This window comes from Mustelus asterias, chromosome 7 (assembly GCF_964213995.1).
Source record: "Mustelus asterias chromosome 7, sMusAst1.hap1.1, whole genome shotgun sequence".
NCBI classification, from domain to species: domain Eukaryota; kingdom Metazoa; phylum Chordata; class Chondrichthyes; order Carcharhiniformes; family Triakidae; genus Mustelus; species Mustelus asterias.
Genome location: NC_135807.1, coordinates 18,224,583 through 18,252,300, shown reverse-complemented (window position 1 = coordinate 18,252,300; position 27,718 = coordinate 18,224,583). Strand labels below are relative to the sequence as shown.

At 44.9% G+C, this 27,718-nt stretch overlaps 1 protein-coding gene across 2 annotated transcripts in view; it reads left to right on the top strand.

Moving 5' to 3' along the window:
* The window catches only part of mtcl1 (microtubule crosslinking factor 1), a 233,074-nt gene that overhangs the window by 2,814 nt on the left and 202,542 nt on the right, over window positions 1–27,718 (top strand). For both annotated transcript variants that reach the window (XM_078215726.1, XM_078215727.1), the window contains exons 2-3: window positions 21,880–22,104; window positions 26,167–26,325. In XM_078215726.1, coding sequence (XP_078071852.1) covers window positions 21,880–22,104; window positions 26,167–26,325 — 384 coding nt within the window. The remainder of the gene's footprint in view (window positions 1–21,879; window positions 22,105–26,166; window positions 26,326–27,718) is intronic.

Sequence of the window (27,718 nt, the reverse complement as noted above, 5' to 3'; positions counted from 1 at the left end):
GATAGGGCTGCCGTTTGCTTTTGTGACTGACTGGCCTCTTTTAAAAAAAGATGCCCTGTTACCAGACGGATAAATAAGCATTTTGTTTCCGAGGGAGAGAAGCAGTTGAGTTTGACATAATGAGCATTTTTTGAACGGTGCAGTGAGTGCACACATACACACACACACACACGTTGCCAGAGCACCCACAGTGCTTATTAACTGCAGAAGTTCCACAGATTTGTGCACACGCTTCGACTGTTGACACAAGGAAAAAGTAACGCATATAATACACACACACACACAAGAACCAGCGATTATAATGGGACAAATTTGCCTGTCAAAGGGTAAGACTAACGCTGCTCTCCGTTTATACACGCATGCTACAACAGAGGGGCAGATCGGGGATTCTACTCAAAAGTCTAAATGTTGCTATCCGTGTTGCACCCCTTTGCTGTGAGCTTCTTGGAAACGGCGTCTGCCTAACTCACCATTGAATGGTTTGAAGTTGCTCTGTCTGCTTGGTAAATATGGACAGAAAGTTAAGTCAGGTCTTTTAGAACATAAGAACATAAGAAATAGGAGCAGGAGTAGGCCATCTAGCCCCTCGAGCCTGCCCCGCCATTCAATAAGATCATGGCTGATCTGACGTGGATCAGTACCACTTACCCGCCTGATCCCCATAACCCTTAATTCCCTTACCGATCAGGAATCCATCCATCCGCGCTTTAAACATATTCAGCGAGGTAGCCTCCACCACCTCAGTGGGCAGAGAATTCCAGAGATTCACCACCCTCTGGGAGAAGAAGTTCCTCCTCAACTCTGTCTTAAACCGACCCCCCTTTATTTTGAGGCTGTGTCCTCTAGTTTTAACTTCCTTACTAAGTGGAAAGAATCTCTCCGCCTCCACCCTATCCAGCCCCCGCATTATCTTATAAGTCTCCATAAGATCCCCCCTCATCCTTCTAAACTCCAACGAGTACAAACCCAATCTCCTCAGCCTCTCCTCATAATCCAAACCCCTCATCTCCGGTATCAACCTGGTGAACCTTCTCTGCACTCCCTCCAATGCCAATATATCCTTCCTCATATAAGGGGACCAATACTGCACACAGTATTCCAGCTGCGGCCTCACCAATGCCCTGTACAGGTGCATCAAGACATCCCTGCTTTTATATTCTATCCCCCTCGCAATATAGGCCAACATCCCATTTGCCTTCTTGATCACCTGTTGTACCTGCAGACTGGGCTTTTGCGTCTCATGCACAAGGACCCCCAGGTCCCTTTGCACGGTAGCATGTTTTAATTTGTTTCCATTGAGATAGTAATCCCAATTGTTATTATTTCCTCCAAAGTGTATAACCTCGCATTTCTCAACGTTATACTCCATTTGCCATATCCTCGCCCACTCACTCAGCCTGTCCAAATCTCTCTGCAGATCTTCTCCGTCCTCCACACGATTCACTTTTCCACTTATCTTTATTTTCAAATCAAAGTAGCTTTCAGTAATATGTTGTGCGTTCATTATTGGCAGCTTCAAGTGTGAGGTCTCATTCCTTCAGCTTTTAATTGTAGCTGGAGATCTTTTTTAACTTTTACTTCCTGGCTCTTTTCCCCCTCTTTATTTTTCTTTCGTACCTGATTTGACATTGAATTCACCCACTCTCATTTCCATGCCAGTCCTGCCGCTGCTTTTGCCTTCAATCTGTTTGGTTCATGAGATACACAGTTGCTAGCCCTGGTCACTCAGGTGCAGATGTCCAGTTTCTGTCGCCGTGACATTATCAGCTCACACGATCAGCAAATTGTTGCGCAAGAAAAATTAAAAGTCTAAACGTGTAATGTTTGACCAGTAGCAGAAGCCATTAGATGTCCTGCTACAGCAAGATTTGACCCAGTAATGATAAGCAGAAAATTACATGGAGTGTCTGGGTGATGTATATCACTGTGGACAAAGTGACAGTTTGCTACAAGTCAGTTAATGTCCTAAGCCTGTGTTCCTTATTAGTCAGCTGGGGCCATGGTAATAACACACTCACATTGACATAATAACAACTGCCGTTGCATTATATTGTATATATTGCTGAACAAGGCACTGAACCTGAAGGTCTGAACTAATAGTATTCTGGCTCGATGACTGATTCCCCCCACAAAGCTGTTAAAACAAAAGCTTATTCATATTCCGCTTGGATCATTTACATATTCTTTGTTATAGAGACGGCTGGAGCGAGTGCCCCTCATTTCTATTTTGGAACATGGGATAGCCATTTGCTGCCCCACTGGATGTATGAAACTAAATCAGGCTTGACCAGAATAGACCTGGTTCATAATCAGCAATTGCACTGTTTCGATATCTTGTATGTAAACAGATTTCAAATGGTCAGTTGAGTGTTGCTAACTCACAATTCAAAACTGACCGCGTAATTCTTGTTTGTCTTCAGCATTGGTTCAGAGTGCTAGATTGGGGGTTTTAAAAATAACTTTTCAAAAAGGCTTTTAAAAAAATATATACGTTTTTTAAAAAATTACTTTTGTGTTGCCAAAATTTGGATTCCAAGTTTTGCTGGAATGGCTCCAGGCTTGGTGGACTCAACATAGCTTTCTGCTGCACACACACTTCGTGTGTTTGTGTTGCCTACGTTTGCTGAATGTCTATTTATGCACTGTGATATGCACCAGAGTTTCTCTGTGTAGGCATATAGATAGCCCAGCTAGACATATAATTAAGCATATAATGGATATAACTGCACAAAGTATGATTCCTGAATGATGTGCATAGACCACAGTACACACTTCCTTTGAATGACTGTCCAGTTGCCTGAAGACTGTATAATGTATTTATATGTAATAGATAGTGGTGATATCATTAGGTTTTTACAATGCATCAGTGCCAGCACTTTATGAAAAGATTGAGTTTTGATCAATATGTTTTAATGTTGTACCAGTAATCTTCTTGTGTGAAACTTTCAATTTGCCATCTCAGATTGCACCCACTACAAGTGACTGACTTGCCATCAGCAATACTTCATCACAATGCTTTTCACAGTTCAAGTGGGCATTTCCCTCCTCCATTATCTTCCTCTTATCTTAAATCATGTCAACATTGAAGAGGATTGTATATAGATAGTTATTCAATGTGAACTTTATTTCAGAAGGAAAGTATAGTGGATAATTTTAGGGGACCTCTTCATAAGTGTTCCATGAATTAAAGTTTGTTTATTAGTGTCACAAGTAGGCTTACATTAACACTGCAATGAAGTTACTGTGAAAATCCCCTAGTCGCCACACTCCGGCGCCCGTTCGGGTACACTGAGGGAGAAGTTAGCATGGCCAGTGCACCTAACCAGCATGTTTTTCGGACTGTGGGAGGAAACCGGAGCACCCAGAGGAAACCCATGCAGACACAGGGAGAACGTGCACACTCCGCACAAAAAGTGACCCAAGCCGGGAATGAAACCAGGTCCCTGGCGCTGTGAGGCAGCAGTGCTAACCATTTAGCAATGGTGTAGCACAGGAACTTCATATTCATAACTTAGACAAGGGGACCAATAATTTTGAATGCCGGTTTTCTGACAATACAAAGCTGGGTGAGAATATAAGTTGTGAAGAGGATACAAAGAGGCTGCAAAGAGTATGGACCGGTTAAGTAAATGGGCAGCAAGGTGGCAGATGGAGTATAATGTGGGGAAGTGGTAAGAAGAGAAAACAATATTTATTAAAAGGCATGAAATATGTTGGTGTTGAGAGAGACTTAGGTGTAGTCGTACAAGAACCATACAAAGTTAACATGTGGATAGAGCAAGCAATTAGGGAAGCAAATGTCATCTGACCTCCATTGAAAGAGGATTGAATGCACGAAAGAGGAAGTCTTGCTACAAATGTACAGGGTTCTGGTGAGACCACACTTGGAATACTGTGTGCAGTTTTGATCTCCATACTTAAGGAAGGAAAGATTTGCATTGGAGGCTTAACACCGAAGATTCACTAAATTGGTTTCTGTGATTACAGTGTCGCCCTGTAACTTGAGGCTGAGTAAATTGGGCCTATGTTCTCCGGAGGCTAAAGTTTACAGTTTATTTGTTAGTGTCACAAGTAAGGCTTACATTAACACTGCAATGTAGTTACTGTGAAAATTCCCAAGTCGCCACACTCTGGTGCCTGTTCGGGTCCACTGAGGGAGAATTTACCATGGCCAATACACCTAAACAAGGATAATTTAACGGCCAATACACCTAATCAAGGATAGTTTAACGGCTGCGGAAAGGCACTTCGTGGGGGATCTGCACACTGAGGTAATATGGGCTGAAGTTAGAAATAGGAAAGGAGCGGTCACGTTGCTAGGAGTTTACTATAGGCCCCCAAATAGTAATAGAGATGTGGAGGAAGAAATTGCTAAGCAGATTATGGATATGTGTGGGGATCACAGGGTAGTTGTCATGGGGGACTTTAACTTTCCAAATATTGATTGGAACCTTTGTAGGTCAAATAGTTTGGATGGGGCAGTTTTTGTGCAGTGTGTGCGGGAGGGTTTCCTGACACAATATGTGGATGGGCCGACTAGAGGTGAGGCCACATTGGATTTGGTACTGGGAAGTGAACCGGGCCAAGTGTTAGATTTGGTTGTGGGAGAGCAATTTGGAGATAGTGACCACAATTCGGTGTCTTTTGTTATTGCAATGGAGAGGGATAGGGCCGTACGGCAGGGCAAGGTTTACAATTGGGGGAGGGGTAATTATGATGCGATTAGGCAAGAATTAGGGGGCATAAGTTGGGAACAGAAACTGTCAGAGAAAGGAACTAATGAAAAGTGGAACTTTTTCAAGGAACAAATACTGGATGTCCTTGATAGGTATGTTCCTGTCAGGCAGGGAGGAAATGGCCGAGTGAGGGAACCATGGTTCACAAAAGAGGTGGAATGTCTTGTGAAAAGGAAGAGGGAAGCTTATGTAGGGATGAGGAAACAAGGTTCAGATGGCTCGATTGAGGGTTACAAGTTAGCAAGGAATGAGCTGAAAAAGGGGCTTAGGAGAGCTAGGAGGGGACATGAGAAGTCCTTGGCGGGTCGGATCAAGGAAAACCCCAAGGCTTTTTACTCTTATGTGAGGAATAAAAGAATGACCAGGGTGAGGTTAGGGCCGGTCAAGGACAGTAGTGGGAACTTGTGTATGGAGTCAGTAGAGATAGGCGAGGTGATGAATGAATACTTTTCTTCAGTGTTCACCAAGGAGAGGGGCCATGTTTTTGAGGAAGAGAAGGTGTTACAGGCTAATAGGCTGGAGGAAATAGATGTTCGGAGGGAGGATGTCTTGGCAGTTTTGAATAAACTGAAGGTCGATAAGTCCCCTGGGCCTGATGAAATGTATCCTAGGATTCTGTGGGAGGCAAGGGATAAGATTGCAGAGCCTTTGGCGTTGATCTTTGGGTCCTCGCTGTCCACGGGGATGGTGCCAGAGGACTGGAGAATGGCGAATGTTGTTCCTCTGTTTAAGAAAGGGAATAGAAATGACCCTGGTAATTATAGACCAGTTAGTCTTACTTCGGTGGTTGGTAAATTGATGGAAAGGGTCCTTAGGGATGGGATTTACGACCATTTAGAAAGATGCGGATTAATCCGAGATAGTCAGCACGGATTCGTGAAGGGCAAGTCGTGCCTCACAAATTTGATAGAATTTTTTGAGGAGGTAACTAAGTGTGTTGATGAAGGTAGGGCAGTTGATGTCATATACATGGATTTTAGTAAGGCGTTTGATAAGGTCCCCCATGGTCAGCTTATGATGAAAGTGAGGAGGTGTGGGATAGAGGGAAAGTTGGCCGATTGGATAGGTAACTGGCTGTCTGACCGAAGACAGAGGGTGGTGGTCGATGGAAAATTTTCGGATTGGAGGCAGGTTGCTAGCGGTGTGCCGCAGGGATCAGTGCTTGGTCCTCTGCTCTTTGTGATTTTTATTAATGACTTAGAGGAGGGGGCTGAAGGGTGGATCAGTAAATTTGCTGATGACACCAAGATTGGTGGAGTAGTGGATGAGGTGGAGGGCTGTTGTAGGCTGCAAAGAGACATAGATAGGATGCAAAGCTGGGCTGAAAAATGGCAAATGGAGTTTAACCCTGATAAATGTGAGGTGATTCATTTTGGTAGGACAAATTTAAATGTGGATTACAGGGTCAAAGGTAGGGTTCTGAAGACTGTGGAGGAACAGAGAGATCTTGGGGTCCATATCCACAGATCTCTAAAGGTTGCCAGTCAAGTGGATAGAGCTGTGAAGAAGGCCTATAGTGTGTTAGCTTTTATTAACAGGGGGTTGGAGTTTAAGAGCCGTGGGGTTATGCTGCAACTGTACAAGACCTTGGTGAGACCACATTTGGAATATTGTGTGCAGTTCTGGTCACCTCACTATAAGAAGGATGTGGAAGCGCTGGAAGGAGTGCAGAGGAGATTTACCAGGATGCTGCCTGGTTTGGAGGGTAGGTCATATGAGGAAAGGTTGAGGGAGCTAGGGCTGTTCTCTCTGGAGCGGAGGAGGCTGAGGGGAGACTTAATAGAGGTTTATAAAATGATGAAGGGGATAGATAGAGTGAACGTTCAAAGACTATTTCCTCGGGTGGATGGAGCTATTACAAGGGGGCATAACTATAGGGTTCGTGGTGGGAGATACAGGACGGATATCAGAGGTAGGTTCTTTACGCAGAGAGTGGTTGGGGTGTGGAATGGACTGCCTGCAGTGATAGTGGAGTCAGACACTTTAGAAACATTTAAGCGGTTATTGGATAGGCACATGGAGCACACCAGGATGATAGGGAGTGGGATAGCTTGATCTTGGTTTCAGATAAAGCTCGGCACAACATCGTGGGCCGAAGGGCCTGTTCTGTGCTGTACTGTTCTATATTCTATATTCTATAAACAGCACGTCTATCAGACTGTGGCAGGAAACCAGAGCACCCAGAGGAAACCCACGCAGATACGGGGGAGAACGTGCAGACTCCGCACAGACAGTGACCCAAGCCGGGAATCCCAAACAGTCCCTGGTGCTGTGAGGCAGCGGTGCTAACCACTGTTAGGGGGAGTGAGAGAGGATCTTGCAGAAACATAGAAGTCTCTGAAAGAGCTTGACAGCATAGATACTGAGAGACCGATTCCCCTTGTCTGGGGAATCTGGAGCACAGGTCCCAGGATTAGATCAACTGATCATTTAAGACCAAGATGAGGAGAAACCTTTTCATTTAAAGGATTGTGAATCTTTGAAATTCTCTACCCCAGGGGATTGTGGATTGTTGAGTCAAAAGATCAACTCCAAAGATGTACGGGTTAGGTTGATTGGCTCTGCTAAATTGACCCTAGTGTGTGGGGGATTAGCAGGGTAAATGTGTGCTGTTATGGGAATAGGGCCTGGTTGAGATTGTGGTCGGTACAGACTCGATGGGCCGAATGGCCTCCCTCGGTATTGTGGGGATAATCGATGATTATATGATCAGTTGTGACTGTATTGAATGGTGGAGCAGGCTTGAGCAGTGGTGTGGTGTACTCGGTTCCTATTCTTGCGTCCTAGGCTGCCCGACTGTGTTCATCAGCTTGAAAGTGACTGGTGCTATCAGTAAACTGGCAGTCTGAGTGAAGACTTGGAGTGTCTGTCTGTTACTGCTCATTATTGAGGAGCTGGAGAGATTTGTTTCATTTGGCTACATTGATGATTTTACAGTTTTGCCACAGAGTTAATTAAAAGTGTAGCGACAAGTAGTTCCCTTGTACAAGTGTGAGAATGTTTGGCTTTCATTCGGGGTCAGCTACAGAGCACAATGTTCAGTGTTTGTGGTATTAAGACACCAGAATAAGTTTCTGTCATTACAGCTGATGCCGGCATCCTCGGTGACCACCTGTTTGATTCTCTTTTTCTCCCCAACTGCTGACTATTTTTGGGGAAGTTATTGCGATCAAGTTACTAATTTTGTATTTGAGCAATAAATTCTGCAATGTGGATCTTTATCGTGTCACATTAGACACATAGGCTGTTTAAAGAGAGTTTAAAACATAAGAAATAGGATCAGGAGTAGGCCATCTAGCCCCTCAAGCCTGCTCCGCCATTCAATAAGATCATGGCTGATCTGATAGTGGGTTCAGTTCCACTTACCCGCCCGCTCCCCATAACCCTTAATTCCCTTAATGGTTAGAAATCTATCTATCTGTGACTTAAACACATTTAATGAGGTAGCCTCTACTGCTTCATTGGGCAGAGAATTCCAAAGATTCACTACCCTCTGGGAGAAGACGTTCCTCCTCAACTCTGTTCTAAATTGACTCCCCTGTATTTTGAGGCTATGCCCCCTAGTTCTTGTTTCCATTGTAAGTGGAAATAACCTCGCTGCCTCTACCCTGTCTAGCCCCTTCATTATCTTATATGTCTCTATAAGATCTCCCCTCAACCTTCTAAACTCCAATGAGTACAGGCCCAGTCTACTCAATCTCTCCTCATAAGCTAACCCCCTCATCTCTGGAATCAACCTGGTGAACCTTCTCTGTACCCCCTCCAAAGCTAATATATCCTTTCTTAAATAAGGGGATCAAAATTGTACACAGTACTCTAGGTGCAGCCTCACCAGTACCCTGTACAGTTGCAGCATGACCTCCCTGCTTTTATACTCCATCCCTCTCGCGATAAAGGCCAACATTCCATTTGCCTTTTTGATTACCTGCTGCACCTGCAAACTGAGTTTGTGTGATTCATGCACAAGGACCCCAGGTCCCTCTGCACAGTAGCATGTTGTAATTTTTCACTGTTTAAATAATAGTCCATTTTACTATTATTCCTTCCAAAGTGGATAACCTCACACTTGTCAACGTTATACTCCATCTGCCAGATCCTCGCCCACTCACTTAGCCTATCCAAATTGCTCTGCAGACTCTCTGTGTCCTCCACGCAATTTGCTTTCCCACTCATCTTTATGTCATCCGCAAACTTTGTTACCCTACACTCAGTCCCCTCCTCCAGATCGTCTATGTATATGGTAAACAGTTGAGGCCCCATCACCAGTTTAGTTTGCAAATAGTTAATATACTTAATCTACAAGTGCTGCTTTCACATGGGTGATAATGCTAATAAATTGAACCAGTTAAAGTGTGTGTAACAAATATTGGCACACTAAGGAATGTAATGTGAGCAAGTTGAGAATTTCTGTAGTTCACTGACTGGAATTTCTACCTTTCCAAATGAATTAGTTCCTTTCTGCAACTGTATTTATTCACAAATTCATTTCATATTTTTAGTCTGACCTTTAAATGCATTGAAGTGCTTTGAGTATCCTGTCTTTCTGTGCTTGAGGGTGCTAGGAATGTTTGTTGCTGGATTTAGAGTCATACAGGACAGAAAGAGGCCCTTCAGCCCATCGTGTCTCTGCCGGCCATTGAGCACCTATCCTAATCCTGTTTTCCACCACTTGATCTGTAGCCTTGTATGCTATGGCATTTTGCGTGTTCATCTAAATACTTGTTCGATGTTGTGAAGGTTCCCGTCTCTCCCACCCTTTCAGGTAGTGGGTTCCAGATTCTTCACTATCCCACAGCCCTAGCTGCATTTTATGTGTACCTCTCCTGGACCATGCAACAAGTCCCGTAAATTCCCCAAAGGTGTCAGGGGAGAATTTCACAGGATCATTGGAAAGTTACGGCACAATGAATGCCTGCGGCGACTCTTAGCCGTTACATTAGACCCGTTCCTCCCAGCCCTGCAATGTAGTTTCCCTTCAGATATTCAACCAGTTTGCTTTGAGAATTACTCTTGAATCTACTTCCACAACCCTTTTGGGTCGTTCATTCCAGGTCATAACTCGCTTTGTAAAAAATGATTCATAGAATCATGGAGTGCAGAAAGAGGCCATTCAGCCCATCGAGTCTGCAGCGACCACAATCCCACCCAGGCCCTATCCCCATAACCCCATGCATTTACCCTAGTTAGTCCCCCTGACACTAAGGAGAAATTTAGCATGGCCAATCCCCCTAACCCACACATCTTTGGACTGTGGGAGGAAGCCGGAGCACCCGGAGGAAACCCACGCAGACACGGGGAGAATGTGCAAACTCCACACAGACAGTGACCCAAACCGGGAATTGAACCCGGGTCCCTGGCACTGTGAGGCAGCAGTGCTAACCACTGTGCCACCATGCCGCCCGCCGTGCCGCTCTGTATTTTGCCTCTGATTCTTTTGGCACTTGCTTTAAATCCATATCCTCGGGTTACTGGCCTGACTGACAGTGGATATGGGGTGGGATTTTTCTCCCTCTCTGCGGCGCTTTGCGGTTGCAGGAGGCAGCACGTGTTCCCTGGTGGCGGGATCTTATGGTCCTGCCATTGTCAATGGGAATTCGTGTTGAATGCACCTCTCGCTGCTTGGAAACCTGCGCCGTCAGCGGGACCATAAGATTTCGGTGACAGTTTTATTAACACTATAATTTATACTGTGAACTTAGCATTGGCAATATAATTAGAAAACAGGTGTAGAGCTCTTGAAGTAAAATGTCTTTTTTTAAGTCAGTTGGCCATATTTGCATACAGTGTTCCAAATAGAGTTTAAGTAATGCTTTATAAGGTTTAATATGACAAGCCCTAATTTACTCATAAAGTTTAAAGATTTTAAAGTTAAAGTTTATTTATTAGTGTCACAAGTCAGCTTACATTAACACTGCAATGAAGTTACTGTGAAAATCCCCTAATCGCCACACTCAGGCACCTGTTCGGGTACACTGAATTTAGCATGGCTGATGCACCTAACCAGCACATCTTTCAGACTGTGGGAGGAAACCGGAGCACCCGGGGAAAACCCACGTAGACACGGGGAGAACGTGCAGACTCTGCACAGACAGTGACCCAAGCCGGGAATCGAACCCAAGTCCCTGGCTCTGTGAGGCAGCAGTGCTAACCACTGTGCCACCGTGCTGCCCCACATAGAATGATACCTAGAATCAGATCAGCCTCTTTGTTAACAGCTGCAGTTTCACCTGATGGTGGTAATCACATCCACATATGTTTCTGTTTCTCATTAGTTGTGAAGCAAATGGCAAAGAGTATGGATAAAGGGTTCACTCTCTGATAGTGGGATTGTGATAAGTGGTGCCCTCCCCCCCCCCGCCTCCCAATCCAGGGGCCTGCGTTGATGCATCAGCTCATCAATATATGTTGATAATTTGGATGAAGAATTATAGTGTGTCATATCTAAGTTTGCAAATGACATGAAGTTAGGAGGCTCAATAAATTGGTTAGATAGAAGGAGGAAGTTAAGAAGGGATACAGGCATATTCATTGAACGGGCATAACCAGCTCAGATGGAATTCAATGTGGGTAAGGGTGAAGTTAGCCTCATTGGATCAGAGTAAGGCAAACTGGAATATTCCCTCAACGGTAAGAGATTAGGAGCTGAAGCAAAGGGATTTGGGTGTCTTTGTACATAAACCACGAAAAGCTTCTGAACTGGTATAAAAAGTAATCAAAAGCTCAAGGAATATTGCCCTTTATCCCATAGGGATTGGGAACTAAAGTGACACAGAGTGATATAGTCATGCAGAGCCTTGGTCAGACTGTGTTTAGAATACTGTTTTCCGCACTGCACCTTGGGAAAGATACTGGGCTGTATTATTCAGCCACACATTAAACAGGCCATTTGCCCGTCCCCCTACCCACTTCAACCCACCCCATGTAAAATATGACGTGGTGACATGGGGAGGAGGAGGGGTTTGCAAACCAAGGCCATCCCATCACTCTGTGGTAAGATAAAGGTCAAGTGTGTGCCAAAATCAGCCATTTTGAAAAAGAACAGTTAGCTGGCTATTGAGCTCATTAAAGAGGCAACTGACTATAACGTTAAGTTGCTCACTCCATTTTTTGGTAGTTGCATAGGAAAAACATTGGGAATGCTTTACGCTAGGTATCAGGAGGTGGCAATTGGCGAATAAAAAGAACTCCAAATGGGACCGCAGGGTCTGCTGCAGAAGGTGACAATGTTTGGCTATTGGTATACTTTATTTCTTCAGTTCTTAATAGGCTGACATTACAAATAAGGAGAGACAGTGAGAGGAAAGGGAGACGGACCTCAAGGGTGAGGACTCCACCAGATAGACCAGAGGAACTTGCCAGTCCCATGGATACTGTGCACTCTGGAGGAGGCTCCACCGGTGAGGAGGAGACAGGGGCCATTAGCTATCCAGGGACCGGAGTACCCTGTGGTCCAGTAAGTGAAGGACTTGCTGCTGAGCCAGGGACAACAACAGCAGGAAGTCTGTGGTAAGAGAAGACAGTATCCTGCACAGGAGTCTACAGGCAAAGGCTAAATTACCATCAGCTCTGAGATCGCCAGTGTCTCTGCAGACTACATCACTCCAGGGGGGCAGTGACCTCCCTTTGTGAATTGCTGGCTGGGGACATCAGTTCAAATTGCATTGGTCGCCCCTTATGCCTGTTGCTCTCAAGATGACTATGGCCGTGAAATTTATGCTTCGGATTTATCCTAGACACCAGCTGGAGACATTTGTGTCATTTCTCAGGGTTCGGCACATCAGCAATGTTTAGCAGAACAAATGGATGCAATGTTTAGCAGAACAAATTACTTCATCTCATTCACTGCCAATGATGTTGGTCAGGCTGAGAGAGCCAGAGGCTCCCCATGTATCATTGGCCACCTCAAAGGTCAGAGTGCAATGGATTGCACCCATGTGGCTATTGGAGCTCCATTGGGCCAGCTAGAGACATTTGTCTCTAGGTTATAAGTTTATTTATTGGTCACAAGTAAGGCATTAACACTGCAATGAAGTTACTGTGAAATACCCCTAGTCGCCATACTCTGGCACCTGTTCGGGTCAATGCACCTAACCAGCACGTCTTTCAGACTGTGGGAGGAAACCGGTGCACCTGGAGGAAACCCACGCAGACATGGGGAGAACGTGCAAACTCCACACAGACAGTGACCCAAGCCGGGAATTGAACCCAGTCCCTGGAGCTGTGAGGCAGCAGTGCTAACCACTATGCCACCATGCCACCCACCATAAGGTTTCCATTTCATCAATGTTCAGCTTATGTGTGACCATCATCAAAGGATCACGCATTGGCACAGTGGTTAGCACTGCTGCCTCACAGCACCAGGGACCCGGGTTCAATTCTTGGCTTGGGTCACTGTCTGTGCAGAGTCTGCACGTTCTCCCTGTGTCTGCGTGGGTTTCCTCCGGATGCTCTAGTTTCCTCCCACAGTCTGAAAGACATGCTGGTTAGGTGCGTTGGCCATGCTAAATTCTACCTCAGTGTACCCAAACAGGCGCCGGAGTGTGGCGACAAGTGAATTTTCACAGTAACTTCATTGCAGTGTCACAAGTAAGCCTACTTGTGACACTGCAGTGAAGTTACTGTGAAAAGCCTGTGTAAGCCTACTTGTGACACTAATAAATAAACTTAAACTTAGGGTATGTGACCACTATTTTGAGAGTGGTTAAAATTGTGAAGGCTGGGATAGGTTGACCTCTATTTGATGAAGGCATAAAGGGATATAAGGCAGAGATGGATAAATGGATTTGATCAAAATTAATTGACACAGTATGTTCAGGACCTCTACCCTGTAGTTTTATTATCTAAATATTATTTTATTGTAGCTTTCCCCTTCTCAATGTGCATAACCTAGTCTTTATCTACTGTTATGATTTCCATAGAGACTAATAACTTTAAAAAAGGGATTCAGAATTCCAGTTAATTGCTGAAAGACATGACAACATTTCATGGTTTAAAACTTTTACTGTAACATGACAACAAAAAGGGAAACAATACTGACTAAACGCTATTTCTCTTTTATAGTTAACTTATACTTCAAATTGCAAAAAGGAATGTTCTCCTTTTATACTTATCATCCATAGCACTGTCCAAGGAATTACACTCCTTGTAGCAGACAGTCCACAGTTGCTTCCTGCTTACAATGGGTGTGCATTGCTCTATTTTGCCAAATAACTTTAAGAGACTGCCTCCAGGCGCTTCCATTAGCTTCATGCTAGCTTCCTAAATCCACTACCAGCAGCAAAGACTGTTGTGGTGATTCCTCTAGCCAATAAATCTCCTGGAATCCTTAGAAAGCCATGGGATGCATCTCTTCAAGTAGCTAGAGTCACCTTTTTGCATCCGGACCAGTAATCTTTACTCCCTGACCACCAATATCTGTTGTCTGTCTGTGATTTCATTGATTTGTAGGAAAGCCTGTAACCTGATCTCAAAAATGGCTTCTTCTGTATCCTTCCCCAAGGTGACATGAATCTGATGGGCCTTATATCTAGGCAGAAATGCTAATGAGCTATTATTGACCCAAACTATCTTTCGTCTTAAAAGCAAATGGACAATTTACAGCACAATTGTTTACAACCGAATATTTTCAACACCTTTCTGAGAGTTTGGGAGACTCAAAGATTACCTATCGTGAACTCAGAGACTGCTTTCATTGTTTCCTGTAACCACCTTGCATTTTCCTATCTGGTCTACAAATGACTCCAGACCCACAGCCATGTGGTTGACTCTTAAATGTCCTCTGAAACAGCCTAGCAGTTCAAGGGCAATTAGAGATGGGCAATAAATGCTGGCCCAGCCAGTGATGCTCACATCTCATGAATGAATTGAAAAAAAATCATTAATACAGTCCAAGACATCCTTTGATCTTGAACAATCGGACCATCCGGGCTTGCTGCCAGGAAGTCATGCACCATCCTGACTTGGAAGTGTTCCTTCACTGTTGCTGGGTCACGAACCCGGAACACTTTTCCTGTCAACACTGTACTGTACCTACACCGCATGGGCTGCATTGGTTCATGAAGGCAGTTCATCACCACCTTCTCAAGGGCAATTAGGGATGTGCAAAGGCAGTGCCCACGTCCCATGAAAGAATAAAAAAAACTATGGACATTGCGGACTCACAAACTGCTCTGGGGTTCTACAGACAACAACGAAACAGTGCCCAGTTGAGGGAATTGTTGGCACATCACTTGGAGGGGAGAAAGTTCCATCCCTTAGCTCCAATTTCCGTATTTGGATTGGCTGGGAGATGCTGAAGTGTTTATGGGTAGGTGCAGTCAGATTTATGGCCGGTTTAGCAGAGTTAGTCTGGGGAGCCTCACACCGTTGGATCAATGATTCCAGCAGCTGCTGTTCCGAGGTGGAGGTTAGTGCTTCAGAAAAGAATGACGGGGAATGTAAGAGTGAGTGTATTCAGCACTCAGAGTATCAATCAACAGCGATGTAATATGGATCATCTGCTCGCTTCCATTAGCCTCTGGCTTGTGGGGGATGGGCCGGCTTTGTAGCAAAGAATTGAAGATCCACAAGAAGAAACTCTTCTTTTCATAACATTTCAGAAATGGAAAATTTACTTGACAAATATAAACGGAAGCTCACGTACTGCAGAATGATTTCCCCATGGATGGGAGGTGACCTTGTGAAGAACGTTGCGTCTTGAGACTGCAGCAGGAATTTCACAGTGACTGATATGGGAGGTGTGGGGTGGTCGCAGCTGGTTCCTTTATCCCCGAGAAAATGGACAGTTCATCTTCTCGATTACTCCTACAGCGTACGAAGAGCGTTACTTTAGGTTCAGAGTATCTCCCCCCCCCCACTCTCCCCCCCACACCTCTTGTCAAATAACAGCGTTCTCTTTTCAAAGACAATCCGTGAGCTAACCGAATTTAATGGACTCTGCGCTCAATAGTTCAAACTCTTAAATCTGGCTGTCACTTTTACTATGGAACTGATGGCGGTTCCTGGTGTCAAATAAAAGACTTCCAGCGGGTCGCTTATAAATAGGAGGGTGTGGCTGAGATTGGGCCCCGAACATCTTGTTAGCAGTTGGGGAGTAACATAAATCTGGCAAGAGCACAAAGGATATATAGTCAAGAGTTCAACTTTCAGATCTCAATCATTAGAATTTACTAAGGAGTCCTGCACTCTGTGGGATTGTAAGAGGCTGCTTTAGTCATTTAGCACTGCCGTCTCACAAATGATGCCCCCTCAGCAAAGAATACAGATGTCAGGAACATCACAAAGGAGCAAAGGTAGTTTGGAAGAGGACTAATTTGTTTGACTTGATGGTACAGCCAACAGTCGTCACAATAAAATAGGGCGCTGGGATACAAGAGCGGGGTGGCACAGTGGTTAGCACTGCTGCCTCATAGCACCAGGGACCCGGGTTCAATTCCTGGCTTGGGTCGCTGTCTGTGCATAGCCTGCACATCCAGGTGCTCCGGTTTCCTCCCACAATCTGACAGACATGCTGGTTAGGTGCATTGGCCATGCTAGATTCTCCCTCAGTGTACCCGAACAGATGCCAGAGTGTGGCGACTAGGGGATTTTCACAGTAACTTCATTGCAGTGTTAATGTAAGCCTACTTGCGACACTAAAAAATAAACTTAAACTTAAACATAAAGAGCTATTTTGCTGACTGTTCTCATCCTTTGTTTTCCCATTAACACCACCTGCTATCTTACCTTAATGCCGCAATCAGAACCTTCGTCAGCCCTTCTCACTGCCATTAACGCTTCCTCTGTCTCATATCCCCATTGCAATCTCTCCCAGCTCCCACCTATCACTGACATATTCTCACCAGCTGCTCCTCCCCCCTTATACAGTATATAGTCCATTACATTTCTCCCTCGCTTTATATCTGAATAACTGATACTGGACTCGAAACGTTAACTCTATTCTCTCTCCATAGATGCTGTCGGACCTACTGAGGTTTTCCAGCATTTTCTGTTTTTACACTCAGCCTCAGTTCTTTGCACTTTCTTTGTATGGAATCATAGAATCCCTACAGTGCAGAAGGAGGCCATTCGGCCCGTTGAGTCTGCACTGACTCTCTGACAGAGCATTTTACTCAGGCTCACCGCCCCCCCCCTCCTCTCTATCCCTGTAACATTTAACACCTTAATCCCTCTAACCTACACATCTTGCGACACTAAGGGGCAATTTGGCATGGCCAGTCCACCTAATCTGCACATCTTTGGACTGTGGGAGGAAACCGGAGCACCCAACGGAACCCACAGCCATGGAGAGAACGTGCAAACTCCACAATGACAGTCACCCAAGTATGGATTCGAACCCAGATCCCAGATCCCTGGCACTGTAAGGCAGCAGTGCTAACCACTGTGCCACCTATCCATGAATTCTTTTTCTCTTAAATCATGTATTTATCTGGAAAACATTCTGTAATTGTGTGATGGAATAACTCTCCACTTGATGACCTCTAACAGTATCCAAAGAGCTTGACACCATTCAGGACAGAGCAGTCCACTTGCTCCTGTCCACTAACATAGACATTCACTCCCTACACCACCAGCTCACAGGGGCAGCAGTCTGTACCAACCACAAGATGCACTGCATCAACTTGCCAAGATTCCTTAAATAGTACCTTCCAAGTCGACGATCTCTGTTACCTAGAAGGATAATGGTGGTAGACCCCCATGGGAACACGACCAACTGAGAGTACCCCTCCAAGCCACACACCATTTTGACTTGCAGCTATATTACTGTCGCTTCACTGGGTCCATATCCGAGAACTCCCTCCCTAACAGCACTGTGGGTATACCTACACTACATAGAATCTCTACAGTACAGAAGGAGGCCATTTGGCTCATCGAGTCTGCACCAAGTCTTCGACAGAACATCCCACCCAGGCCCTACCCCTGTAACCCCATGTATTTACCCCGTTAGCTAATCCCCCTGACCTACATATTGGGACACTGAGGGCTGATTTAGCATGGGCAATCTGCCTAACCTGCACATCTTTGGAGTGTGGGAGGAAACCCGCGCAGACACAGGGAGAATGTGCAAACTCCATACAGACAGTGACCTGAGGCCGGAATTGAACCCGGGTCCCTGGCACTGTGAGGCAGCTGTGCTAACTTGCTGGACTGCAACGATTCAAGAGGTGGGGGCTCACCACCACCTTCTGAAGGGCAATTAGGAAGAGGGCAATATTTGCCTTGGCAGTAATGCTCACATCCCATGATGGAGTACACGTCGCTGGTGAGGAACCTTCCCAGCTGTGGGAGCATATCGGAAAACCATCGGTTTCCCGCCCACACTTTTCTTCCCATTAAAACCTTGCATAGTCTCTCGGTGTGCTGGGAGGGAGTGAGGTTCCTTCATCTGTGGCTCATGCTGGATAACTCTCACACCGATTACCCCTTACAAATGTTTAGGTCTTGATTCAGATGAAGCAAGTTCCTAATTACAGATGATGTCGGGTGATAGTTTGCAGGTAGTGGTTTGTAATTGTGCGGAACAGAGATGTGAAACAACCTCTGTTCATACTTCCTTTCAGAGCAGTTTGAAGCTTTGATCCACGGACTGGGTTTGAACAGTTCAATCGAAGAACGTGCATGTTAGGGGCGACACGGTGGCACAGTGGTTAGCACTGCTGCCTCACAGCGCCAGGGACCCGGGTTCGATTCTCGGCTTGGGCCACTGTCTGTGTGGAGTCTGCATGTTCTCTCCGCGTCTGCGTGGATTTCAAAGAACAAAGAAAATTACAGCACAGGAACAGGCCCTTCGGCCCTCCAAGCCTGCATCGACCATGCTGCCCGACTTAACTAAAACCCCCTACCCTTCCGGGATATCCCTCTATTTCCATCCTATTCATGTATTTGTCAAGATGCCCCTTAAAAGTCCTACCATATCTGCTTCCACTACCTCCCCCGGCAATGAGTTCCAGGCATCCACTACTCTCTGTGTAAAAAAATCTGCTTTGTATATCTCCTTTAAACCTTGCCCCTCACACCTTAAACCTATGCCCCCAGTAATTGACTCTTCCACCCTGGGAAAAAGCTTCTGACTATCCACACTGTCCATGCCTCTCATAATCTTGTAGACTTATATTAGGTCACCCCTCAACCTCCATCGTTCCAGTGAGAACAAACCAAGTTTCTCCAACCTCTCCTCATAGCTAATGCCCTCCATACCAGGCAACATTCTGGTAAATCTTTTCTGTACCCTCTCCAAAGCCTCCACATCCTTCTGGTAATGTGGCGACCAGACTTGAACACTATATTCTAAGTGCGGCCTAACTAAGGTTCTATAAAGCTGCAGCATGACTTGCCAATTTTTAAACTCAGTGGCCCGGCCGATGAATGCAAGCATGCCGTATACCTTCTTGACTACCTTCTCCACCTGCATTGCCACTTTCAGTGACCTGTGTACCTGTACACCCAGATCCCTTTGCCTATCAATACTCTTAAGGGTTCTGTCATTTACTGTATATTTCCTATCTGTATTAGACCTTCCAAAATGCATTACCTAACATCCGGGCGCTCCGGCTTCCTCCCACACTCCAAAGGTGTGCGAGTTAGGTTGATTGGCCATGCTAAATTGACCCTAGTGTCAGGGGGATTAGCAGGGTATATATTGTGAGGTTATGGGAATAGGGCCTAGGTGGGATTGTGGTTGGTGCAGACTTGATGGGCCGAATGGCCTCCTTCTGCACTGTAGAGATTCTATGGTTCACCTTTGAAACCTAGATTGCTGTTTTAAGTGCTCGAAGAGACGGGAGCTTGGTCATCACCAGCGCTGGCCAGAATGTTCAAATTTAAGACGTGGTAATTTTGGCCCACTTTACAGCCAGACTGGGAATCCTGCACCACGCGAGCGCGACTGGCGTGTGAGATGGTAACGGCACTTTGATGAAGTGGGTTTGAGATTAATCTCCAGCTTTGGGGTTGAGATTAATGCACACACTGTTGGGACGGAATGGAGAGAGCTTAACTCTGCAGCAGGGCCCCTGCAGATGTTACATGTGAAGAGAAAGAAAATCTTCCATCATGCTCCCAGCACCCCTCACGTCAACAAGTTCAAGGTTCGCACAAAACCAAAGTAAATGAGGTGCACCGAATTCTTTGTTTAAGACGATCTTCATAACACACTTGGAATACTGTGTACAGTTCTGGTCACCCTATTATAGAAAGCATATTAGTCAACTAGAAAGAGTGCAGAAAAGATTTACTAGGATGCTACCGGGACTTGATGGATTGAGTTATAAGGAGAGGCTGGATAGACTGGGATTTTTTTCCCTGGAGCGTAGGAGGTATAGGGGTGATTTATAGAGGTCTATAAAATAATGAGGGGCACAGATCAGCTAGATAGTCAATATCTTTTCCCAAAGGTAGGGGAGTCTAAAACCAGAGGACATAGGTTTAAGGTGAGAAAGGAGAGATACAAATGGGTCCAGAGGGGCAATTGTTTCATGCAGAAGGTGGTGAGTGTCTGGAACAAGCTGCCAGAGGTAGTAGTAGAGGTGGGTACAAATTTGTCTTTTAAAAAGCATTTAGACAGTTACATAGGTAAGATGGGTATAGAGGGATATGGGCCAAACGCAGACAATTGGGACTAGCTTAGTGGTTAAAAAAAAGGGCGGCATGGACAAGTTGGGCCGAAGAGCCTGTTTCCATGCTGTAAACCTCTATGACTTAATGATAAGTGGAAAATGTGAGATTTGTGAAATTAAACCTTTATTTCCACATTGTTTTGTGCCCGAAAGTGAATACTTCCCTCAACAAAGTTTCTCCTATTTCTCATTTTTCCTTCTCACTGTCCTGAAACTGCTGTTCTTGAGGGCATGTGCCCCATCTGCTTCCACTGCCCCATCTGCTTCCACTGCTCCATCTGCTTCCACTGCCCAATCAGCTTCCACTGCCCAATCTGCCGGGCGATGCCAGCTGTGACTCACTTGTCCACTTTTTCCTCAGCTGGAAGACACCGCAACTTTCCCACATTAGATTCCTAGAATCCCTACAGTGCAGAAGGAGGCCATTTGACCCATCAAGTCTGCACCAACAACAATCCTACCCAGGCCCTGTTCCCATACTCCCACGTATTTACGCTGCTAATTCCCCCAACACGAAGGGCCGAAAATCCTGCCTGAGGTCAGGACCTTTGTATGGTCTGTGTCCTGCTTGCCAGGGGAACCAAAGCGGGCGTGATGGGAAAATTCTGCCCTAAGGGTCAGAGAGTCATAGAAATTTACAGCATGGAAACAGGCCCTTCAGCCCAACTCGTCCATGCCGCCCAGTTTTTACCACTAAGCTAGTCCCAATTGCCCGCGTTTGGCCCATATCCCTCTCCCCGCATCTTACCCATATAACTGTCTAAATGCTTTTTAAAAGACAAAATTGTACCTGCCTCTACTAGTGCCTCTGGCAGCTCATTCCAGACACTTACCAGCCTCTGAGTGAGAAAAATTGCCTGTCTTGATCCTTTTGCATCTCTCACCTCTCACCTTAAACTTATGCCCTTTCAATTTAGCACGGCAAATCCACCTAATCTGCATACCGTTAGACTGTGGGAGGAAACCAGAGCACCCGGAGGAAACCCACGAAGACACGGGGAGCAAGGTGCAAACTCTGCACTGACAGTCACCCAAGACTCGTGCTAACCACTGTGCCACCGTGCCATTGCATTAGGTGACTCAGCTCAGAAATGGGGAAGAGTGCGGCTTGAATCAGCATCCCTGCCCTCTAACATCCCCCCCCCCACCCCAAATGCCACCTCCACCCACTTCATTGCCACTCGTGCCACCTCACTGTGCAAGGGGATCTTCATTGTGCACGTGTGGACAGTGTGTGGCTCCTTCACTTTTCATTCCTTGTTAGTGAGACATTGGAAGGAAGATTGTGGCAAATCTGTGGAATTCGCTACCCCAAAGTGCGGTGGATGCTGGGACAGTGAGTAAATTTGAGGAGTTAGACAGATTTTTAATTGGTGATGGGTTGAAGGGTTATGGGGAGAAGGCAGGAAAATGGGGATGAGGAGCTTATCAGCCATGGCAGAGCGGATTCGATGGGCCGAATGGCCTAATTGTGCTCCTATATCTTCTGAATGTTGTAATAAGTGCTGTCCTTGTGTTTAATTTCCCAGGATGAGCTGGATGAGCTTCGTTCGGAAATGGAAGAGATGCGGGACAGCTATCTGGAGGAGGATGTATACCAGCTGCAGGAACTCCGCCGAGAGTTGGACCGTGCCAACAAAAACTGCCGGATACTGCAGTACCGACTCAGGAAAGCCGAACAGAAGAGTTTGAAAGTTGCTCAGACTGGCCAGGTGGACGGCGAGCTAATCAGAAACCTGGAGCAAGATCTGAAGGTAAGGTCTGGTCACGCTGTGCCTCGTTCCCTTGCTGCAATCTCCGAGAGGAACCAAACACCAAAAATTACCAAATTTACGAAACGGCCCCCAAACAAAGAAATTACCAGCAAGATTTCACTTCTTGCAACTTTCACTTCAACATGGATCAGAACCGACGCAAATTAAATATGAATTAACAGGGAGATGGGACTTGATCATTTAAAAAAAATAGATTTCCCTCTCCAATTGATGCAAACTCTTAAAAGTCCTTTTCAAACATTCTTAAAAATAATTCAGATTCCCGAAATATTGTAAAAGAAATTTTTCTTACTGCTTCTGGGTCAACCATTCACTTGAACAAAATAGGTACAGTCTTACACTAAATGCGGGTGAAGTCCTGGATAAGCGAACACCACAAGTGTACTTTTATGGACAAAAAAAAGCTTCACCTAAATGCAAGTCTAAATTCTAATTGTCTCTGGGTCATTTATAGAGCAGTTTTGTACCGATCTACACACCAGCTAACTGTGTGCTCCCAGAATCATTTAACCTCCCTCACTGGATCTCTGACTAATAAACTGCTGCACTCTTAACCAGTTTCATTCCTGCTCAGTCATATACATCTTCTTTTATTTATGAGTCATTTATAAACAATTGTATTCCTATGAATTGCCACAGCCATACATTCTCTTATACATCATCGAAATAGTAAGTGTGTACGGTAAGTGCACAACAATTCTGCCAGGAAATTTTGTCAGCATATGGGTGGCACGGTGGTTTGCACTACTGCCGCACTGCGCTGAGGACTTGGGTTCGATTCTTGGCTTGGGTCACTGTCTGTGCGAAGTCTGCATGTTCTCCCCGTGTCTGCGTGGGTTTCCTCCGGGTGCTTCAGTTTTCTCCCACAGTCTGAAAGACGTGCTGGTTAGGATGCATTGGCCATGTTAAATTCTCCTTCAGTGTACCCGAACAGGCGCCGGAGTGTGGCGACTATGGGATTTTCACAGTAACTTCATTGCAGTGTAAGCCTACTTGTGACACTAATAAATAAACTTTAAATTTAATATTTATAGCGAAAGATACAATAATGTTTTTGACATAACTGTGTCACAATATAGGTTCTTTCTGCTGTGGTGGGTGGCTCATTCTTGAAATCTTGAGGCTGGTGTGTTTAAACAAAATGCCTTTAACTATTTATACTTTCATAAGACCATAATATGTAGGAACAGAATTAGGCCATTCAGCCCATTGGATCTGCTTCATCATTCAATCATGACTGATAAGTTTCTCAACCCCATTCTCCCACCTTTCCCCCATAACCTTTGATCCCCTTACCAATCAAGAATCTATCTATCTCTGTCTTAAACACACTCAGTGACCTGGCCTCCAAAGCCTTCTGTGGCAATGAATTCCATAGATTCACCACCCTCTGGTTGAAGAAACTCCTCCTTATCTCAGTTCTACAGGGTCATCCCTTTACTCTGTGCCCTCAGATCCTAGTCTCTCCTACTAGTGGAAACATCTTCCCCACGTCCACTCTACCGAGGCCTTTCAGTGTTCTATAAGTTTCAATGGGCTTCCCCAGCATCCTTCTAAACTTAATTGAGTACAGGCCCAGAGTCCTCAAACGCTCTTCATACATCAAACCTTTCATTCCCGGGATCATTCGTGTGAACCTCCTCTGCACCGTCACCATGGCCAGCACATCCTTCCTTGGATACGGGGCCCAAAATTGCTCACAATGTTCCAAATGTGGTCTGACCAGAGTCTTATAAAGCCTCAGCAGTACATCCCTGTTTTAGTTTCTAGTCCTCTCGAATACATATTTTCAAAGTAGGCTGACAATCGGGTTTTAAACAATTGAATGCCACTATTATTCCAGGTATCGACAAGTCAGAGAAATATCATATGTTCCTGAACCGTGCACTATTATTGAGGTTAGAGTAAAACACAGACAACATTAAGATTCCCTTCCTGTGTGCAGCACTGCCATGAGCTCAAAAGGATCTTGGTGAAGTGTGAACATGCTCAGCAATTTTTATGAATGGGATGAAACATGTTAGGGACCAGATCAGAAACTCCAAGGTACATTATGAAGTTACCCTTTTTTGATTTTGGCCTTAGGGCGAGCATAAGATATTTCGCTCCAGGTATGATTCAATTGACACACTAGGAAGCTTCTATTAAAACAAACTTTATTTAACAACACAGTTAAAATACAGCAAAATGAATTAGCATAACTTTTGCCAGTTGAAATACTTAAATATGACGAGGTATAATTCTTAAGAGCTAGCTATCTCTGTAGTTCCAATGTGAGCAATATCCCCATAGACATGCATCTTCCTTCAGAATTAGTTAGCACAAAAAAACACATCAGCTCACGTGGACACTCGATTTCCAGTCTTTTAACCCCTCTGGAAAGGTACAGAAAGACAACTGTCTTTTGACTCCCATACAGCAGCATCCAGAGGAAGAGTCTTATTTTCTGGCAGATCCCAATCTCCAAATCAAAACAGAGACACATACAGAGTTTCTTCTCTTTAAAGATCCCAAGAGCAAGTGAGCTTATTTCTCTGTGTAAGCCTAGTCCCACTCAATCACGATTCCCTTTCAATCAACCTAATCAAGCCCTACTCTGAAAAACACCAGGGGAAACACTAGAATAACCCAGACTAAAACAAACATTCGAGCAATTCAGAGCAACTATCCGTCTGCAATATCAACAGAGGCTGCAGATTACAGACAAAACGCACTGGTTAATAGAACTGACTGCTAAACTAAATCCTGCACAAGAAACATGACAAAAATACATTTCTTAAAGGCACAGTGTCGTCACAAACAGATGAGAGAAATAGTAATGCATGAAAAGTCAGATAATAGATGACAGAAAGATGTACATCCATCTGTGGGCCATTGAGGACCCAGTTATATAATTGGAATTGCTCTGTAAATGGAGTGGTGTGAATAATGTCCTAACGTGCAGGGGGTGAAGTTTGTATTGTTTGATTTTGAAGCCAATTGTAGGACCCAACAACTATAATGTGACAGCCAATTTGCGCACAGCAAGCAGCAATGTGATAATGACCAGATTATTTGGTTTATGTCCTGTTGGTTGAGGGCTAAATATTGACTAAATAGGGTTAACATTCAGCTCTTCTTTGAAATACCACTGGGATCATTTACATCCAGCTTAGAGGACAGACAATGCCTTGATTTAACATCGCATCCAAAGATGGGACCTCTGACAACATAGCACTCGCTCAGTGCTGCACAGGAGTGTAAAGCTTCAATTGTTAAACTTGAGTCCTGTAGCAGGACTTGAATCCACAACCTTCTAACTCACAGGCAAGAGCTCTACCAAACTGAGTCACAAGTTTACTCTGTGATGTAGAAAACTGAGTTTCAATGGACCAATGTATTTTGACGGTCTGAATTACTTTTTCTACATTGTTAACTTTTCTTATATTTTCAAATTTTAAGTTAAAATAGTCAGAATTGTATGTGTATGTGCACGCGTGTGAGTGCGTGTGTGTGTGCGCGCGTGTGCGAGTGCGTGTGTGTGTGTGCGCGAGTGCATGTGCGTGTATGCTTGTGTGCGCACATGCGCATGTGCATGCATGTGTACTGAAATTTAAATGAAAATTAATTTGCAGAATTTTTCTGCTCATTAAATAAACACACAGCGAGGAACCCAAAAGGGCAGCTCATTGCGAAACAAGTGTCTGATATCCACAACAAAAATATTTTGCTTCAAAATCGTTCCCCCTGCTGTAGGCATTGATCTTCACAGGGATATGATTCCACAAGCATTGTCCTCAGACAACTCAACCGTGTGATCATTCTTTCTGAACCTGTTCAGTAATTTAGCTAAGGAACAATGAGGATACCTGTAGTGGCCATTAGCCTTGTCAACAAACTCAGAATGGCGCATGGATCGAAGCTGCTCTCTATGGCACAGTATCAGGTTATGCAGTGCGTTTACTTGCAGAGCCTTGAGGGATTATTTTGAAGGATATATTTCCAGGGCATGGCAGCAATTTGTGAACTAGGTTGACTTTGTTGTTCTGCTGTTGCTCTCAGGTTGCCAAAGATGTGTCAGTGCGCCTGCACCACGAGCTGGAAAGCGTGGAGGAGAAACGTGTCAATGTGGAAGATGAAAACGATTCCCTTCGGCAGAGACTAATCGAAGTAGAAATCTCCAAGCAAACGCTGCAGAATGAGCTGGACAGGATCAAAGAGGTAAGCTGAGGGTCTCAGACACCCCTCTATTTGGACAGTGTTGTTTCATGTTGAGGATACCCTGTTCTAACCACCGGCATTGGGAAACCCACCAGCTCCACGTTGTAGGACCTTTGACAGCGACGCAAAAAAGCAACTTTGCTTGCACAATGATTTATAGGATGTAACCATGACGTTTGTTTTGTATCCGGGGATCTTTCCTAGTGTCAAAGAACAAAGAAAATTACAGCACAGGAACAGGCCCTTTGGCCCTCCAAGCCTGCACCGACCATGCTGCCCGACTTAACTAAAACCCCCTACCCTTCCGGGGACCATATTCCTCTATTCCCATCCTATTCATGTACTTGTCAAGACGCCCCTTAAAGGTCACTACCGTATCCGCTTCCACTACCTCCCCCGGCAACGTCGGTCGGGTATTCTGTACAAATTGGCAATGTGTAAAGCAGACTGCTAGCCTACGCTGTCTGGCTGAGTGAACGATCCCACCCTGTATGAGGAAAGTGGTGCTGTTTGGTAACTCTTTACGTTTGATGCAAGTGATGTCATGTACCTGGTGTCATGGAGAAATGAGTATATGTGAAGCTGATACCATCAGAAACACTAGTGTCATCCCAGTGATACTGTAGCATCACCATCAAAGTCAGGTTGCTGGCTGTTTTGCAAGGTAAATGTAACAAAGTGTAATAGTGCGTTCCACATGAGAGCACTCCACTGTACAGTTCATCAATACTTCATCTATGCAGTGATACCTTTTTGGTTTAATAATGTTTTGGCAACCAAGGATTAACTTAATGAGTCCATTTAATCCCAACAGTGCAGAAGGAGGCCAATCGGCCCACCGAGTCTGCACCGACCCTCCAAAAGAGCAGTCTACCTTGCGCCCACTCCCCCACCCTATCCCCGTAACCCCGAGCATTCATCACGGCCAATCCACCTAACCTGCTCACCTTTTGGACTGTGGGAGGAAACCAGAGCACCCGGAAGAAACCCACGCAGACACGGGGAGAACGTGCAAACTCGAGTCAGTAGCGTTATTATTGCCTTTTATACATTTTGACTTTCGTTTGCTGTCTATTTGCTTGTTTTTATATTTAAATCGTAAGTCCTGGCAAGATCACAACTCTCTTGGAGCAGTTACTGAACTCTTAACTGAAGGAGCTGAATTATGGGCACTTATTGTTCAAGCACTTGAGGTTAATGCCTGTGCTTCTGCAATCCAATCCCTCACATTGTAAATACTCAGTAAAAAAACAGGCTATACGTATAAATAATTATTAATGATATTCATTCTTTGCAATGTTTCCATTTTTGAAAGGAGATATTTGGGATGTTTGTTCCTTACAATGCTTGTATATCATCTGCTCGAATGGAACCTAACATAATTGAATGGGAT